The sequence below is a fragment of the Echinops telfairi genome, unplaced genomic scaffold, assembly GCF_000313985.2.
Source record: "Echinops telfairi isolate 266 unplaced genomic scaffold, ASM31398v2 ScPeMD7_7458;HRSCAF=8496, whole genome shotgun sequence".
Classification (NCBI taxonomy): Eukaryota; Metazoa; Chordata; class Mammalia; order Afrosoricida; family Tenrecidae; genus Echinops; species Echinops telfairi.
Window position 1 is genome coordinate 45609628 of NW_022111358.1, and position 2961 is coordinate 45612588.

A 2961-nucleotide genomic window follows, 5' to 3' on the forward strand; every position below is an offset into this window, starting at 1 on the left:
GGGTGGGTGGATGGGTTGGTGGGTCTTAGGCGTCATCATGTCTTGGGCCACCTGTCAAGGGCTGGCTGGGTCCACTTACTCTATCACCCGAGGTCAGGACCTGTGCTTTCTCCTCCCAGGCCGCACTGGGGCTGCTGCTTCCGGGGTTTCCTTCGTGCCTCCCTGGCATCTGGAGCCTCAGTCTGTCAGAGCCTGTCCCTCAGCCAGTCCAGGCATGTTCTTCCACTGGGGACAGTTTGCTGTGGCAGGGCGCAGGGAGGCCTGGAGCCCTCCCTGCATATCCTCCCAGGGCCTCCTTCAGACTGCTTCCCAGAAGGAAAAGCCCAAAGTGGCCCGATCATCACCCTCCTGGCTGCCCCCTTTCCACCCCTCAGAGGCTTAAAGACGGGTCAGGCAGTCCGGAGTCGGGGCTGGGGACGGGGGTGGGCTGGGTCCATCCTGTGGGCCTGCCAGACCTCTAAACTGGGGGTTTGGGGAGTGGCAGGGTGTATGCAGGGGCCTCCACCTACGGCCCCCAACCCGAAGCTGATGGCATCTGGTCAGCAGCCCCACCCAGACACCTCACCTCACCACGACATCTTCCCAGAGGGCTTCAGCCCTGGGGAGCACTTGTGCGTGTCCCCGTGGCTCCCCGGGGACTGCTCCCCCAGGAGTGGCAAAGGGCGGCCCTCTGGGCACGTCATCCAGCCCCTCCCAGCCTTAACGGCTTCCACTCGGCTGGGAGATAGTGATGCTTGCTGGGGAGGGGTCAGCATGTATTCAGGGGAGGCCACCCTTCCCAGCTCCGGAGGTTCTGAGGAAGGAGCTGCCCTTCAAAAGGAGGGAGCCTCCCACGGAAGGAGAGAGCCAGGGCCACAGCCCCAAACCCACGGGGACTGGGTGTATAGAGGCCGTGAGGGGTGGGCCCCACACACAGAGGGCTGGTGTGTACTGGCTGGTGTGAGGCAGGCCGGGACCAGAGTGGACTATGGACCAGTCGCCCCTTACTGCCCACGGCAAGGTCAGAGGTTCAAGCCCATCAGCCCTTCTGAGGGAGAGAGGTGAGACTGTGCTTCCTTAACGGATCGGCATCCTCAGAAGCCCTGGGAGCAGTCAGTTCTATCCTGCCCCATAGGGTGACTGTGGACCAGACTGCACCCCAAGAACGGAGTCCGACTTTGTCCTCATGCTCCTCTTTGTCCCGCCCTCTGGCAGTGGGTTTGGTTCGGACCCTTGAGGGTTGAGGGGCAATAGGCAAGGAGGGAGGGATCCTCCAACTGGCTCCATCACCCCCAGGTGGCCTGTGCAACCTGTGCGCGGACAGAGCCAACCGGGAGCATGTCCTGCAGATGGGGGGCCTCCCGCTCATCATCAACTGCCTGTCCAGCCCTCGAGAGGAGACCGTGCTGTCTGCTGTCACCACCCTCATCTACCTGAGCCCGCCGGGCCCCGGCCGCCACCCCGAGCTGACCGCCCAGCCCGTGGTCCAGTGCCTGCTGCGCTTCTCCCTCTCGAGCAGCACTCGGCTCCGCAACCTGGCCCAGGTCTTCCTGGAAGACGTGTGCTCCCCCCGCCAGGTGGCCGAGGCCCGCCATGCAGGGGCGCACTCTGCCCTGGGCATCCCACTGCCCAAGGACTGATGTTCCAGGGCCCAAACCCTGGTGGGACTCAGGAAGGGGGTCAACATGGCCTCCCAGACCACCGGCGCCAGCCTGACCACAGCTCAGGTGAACAGGACAGGTGTTCCCTGTGATGAAGAGGAAGAGACAGAGGAAGGCCACCACCGAGTGGTGCCATTTCATGGGCTAGCACTCATGCCACCCCACCCCCTGCAGGGGTAGTATCTATCACCTCTTGTGCGTGTAAGAACCAGGTGGCGCCAAGGGCTCTACTGGAGTAAACCGGACGTCACCCAAGCAATGTTTGAAGTGGTTTTGAGGGCCCTGGGAAGCGGATAGCGTAGTGGGTTACCGTTGGGATACTAACAGCAAGGTCAGCAGTTCAAAACTACCAGCGTGTGGGAAAAAGGTGAGGCTTTCTACTCCCGTAGAGCTACAGTCTCAAACCCACAGGGGCAGTTCTACCCTGCCCTATAGGGTCGCTGTGAGTTGGCATCAACCCGATGGCAGTGAGTTTGGTTTGGGGGAAGGGATCGGGCTGTCAACCCAGTGACGGTCAAGCATTAAGATCAAGGCCATAAAAGTGACATTTGAGGGTACAGGCACAAAACCAAAAGCAACCTCTTCTCCCCTTACTCCCCACCCCCTGTGCCCACTGTCAGGGCTCTGAAGAGCAAATCCTGTTGGTCATCAAGGAGCGTGGGACCCCATGGAGAGTTGTGGCTCAGGAGTAATGGGGTTTCTGAACCCCCTTTCTGCACTCCCTCAAGGTTGGGCCTTAAGATGGCCAAGAAAAGGGAAGAAGATGGATTGTGGACTGTGTCCCTACAAAATAAATGTGGCTCCTCCACACCGTGTGGGAATTGTGCCCCATCTGATCCCACCACACCGAGGCGAGACACTAAGGGCGTGCAAGGGGAACAGAGCAACAAAGTCCCCAGGAAATGCCAAAAAGAGGCTTTGGGGCCAGGGCTTGGCACCCCATCAGACTCGACCGGAAAACACTCCTAAAGGCCAACAAACAGTCCTTGAACTAAAAAAAAATTAAAATAAATGTGGCTCCTTGGACTCGGGTGGGCTCTCTGTCATGTTCGTGCAACGATGTGAAGCTTTAAATGCACGAGAGCAGATGAAGAGGGACCGTAAGTGCCCATGGCACCCAGGAACACAAGCTGAAGACTCGTGCCCTAGAAGCCTCCCCCCAAACTCCTGAACATAGAAAATAAATTTGTTTGAGTCACACTTGCTTGGGCTACCTGCTACAGCTAACTCCAGAAGGAAGATGGCATCCTAGTGGGAGTGGCCAAGGCCAGGTCACTGGGCTAGAGAGGCCCATCAACCCTCGTCCCATACACACCTGCTC

At 59.5% G+C, this 2961-nt stretch overlaps 1 protein-coding gene across 3 annotated transcripts in view; it reads left to right on the top strand.

The window, feature by feature from the left end:
- The window catches only part of ARMC7 (armadillo repeat containing 7), an 8127-nt gene extending 6235 nt beyond the window's left edge, over nucleotides 1-1892 (top strand). For 2 of the 3 annotated variants that reach the window (XM_045299677.1, XM_004709298.2), the window contains one exon: nucleotides 1276-1892. In XM_045299677.1, coding sequence (XP_045155612.1) covers nucleotides 1276-1619 — 344 coding nt within the window. In that variant the 3' untranslated portion in view covers nucleotides 1620-1892. The remainder of the gene's footprint in view (nucleotides 1-1275) is intronic. The other variant, XM_030888232.2, reaches the window with a different exon arrangement.
- The last annotated feature ends 1069 nt before the right edge of the window (nucleotides 1893-2961 follow it).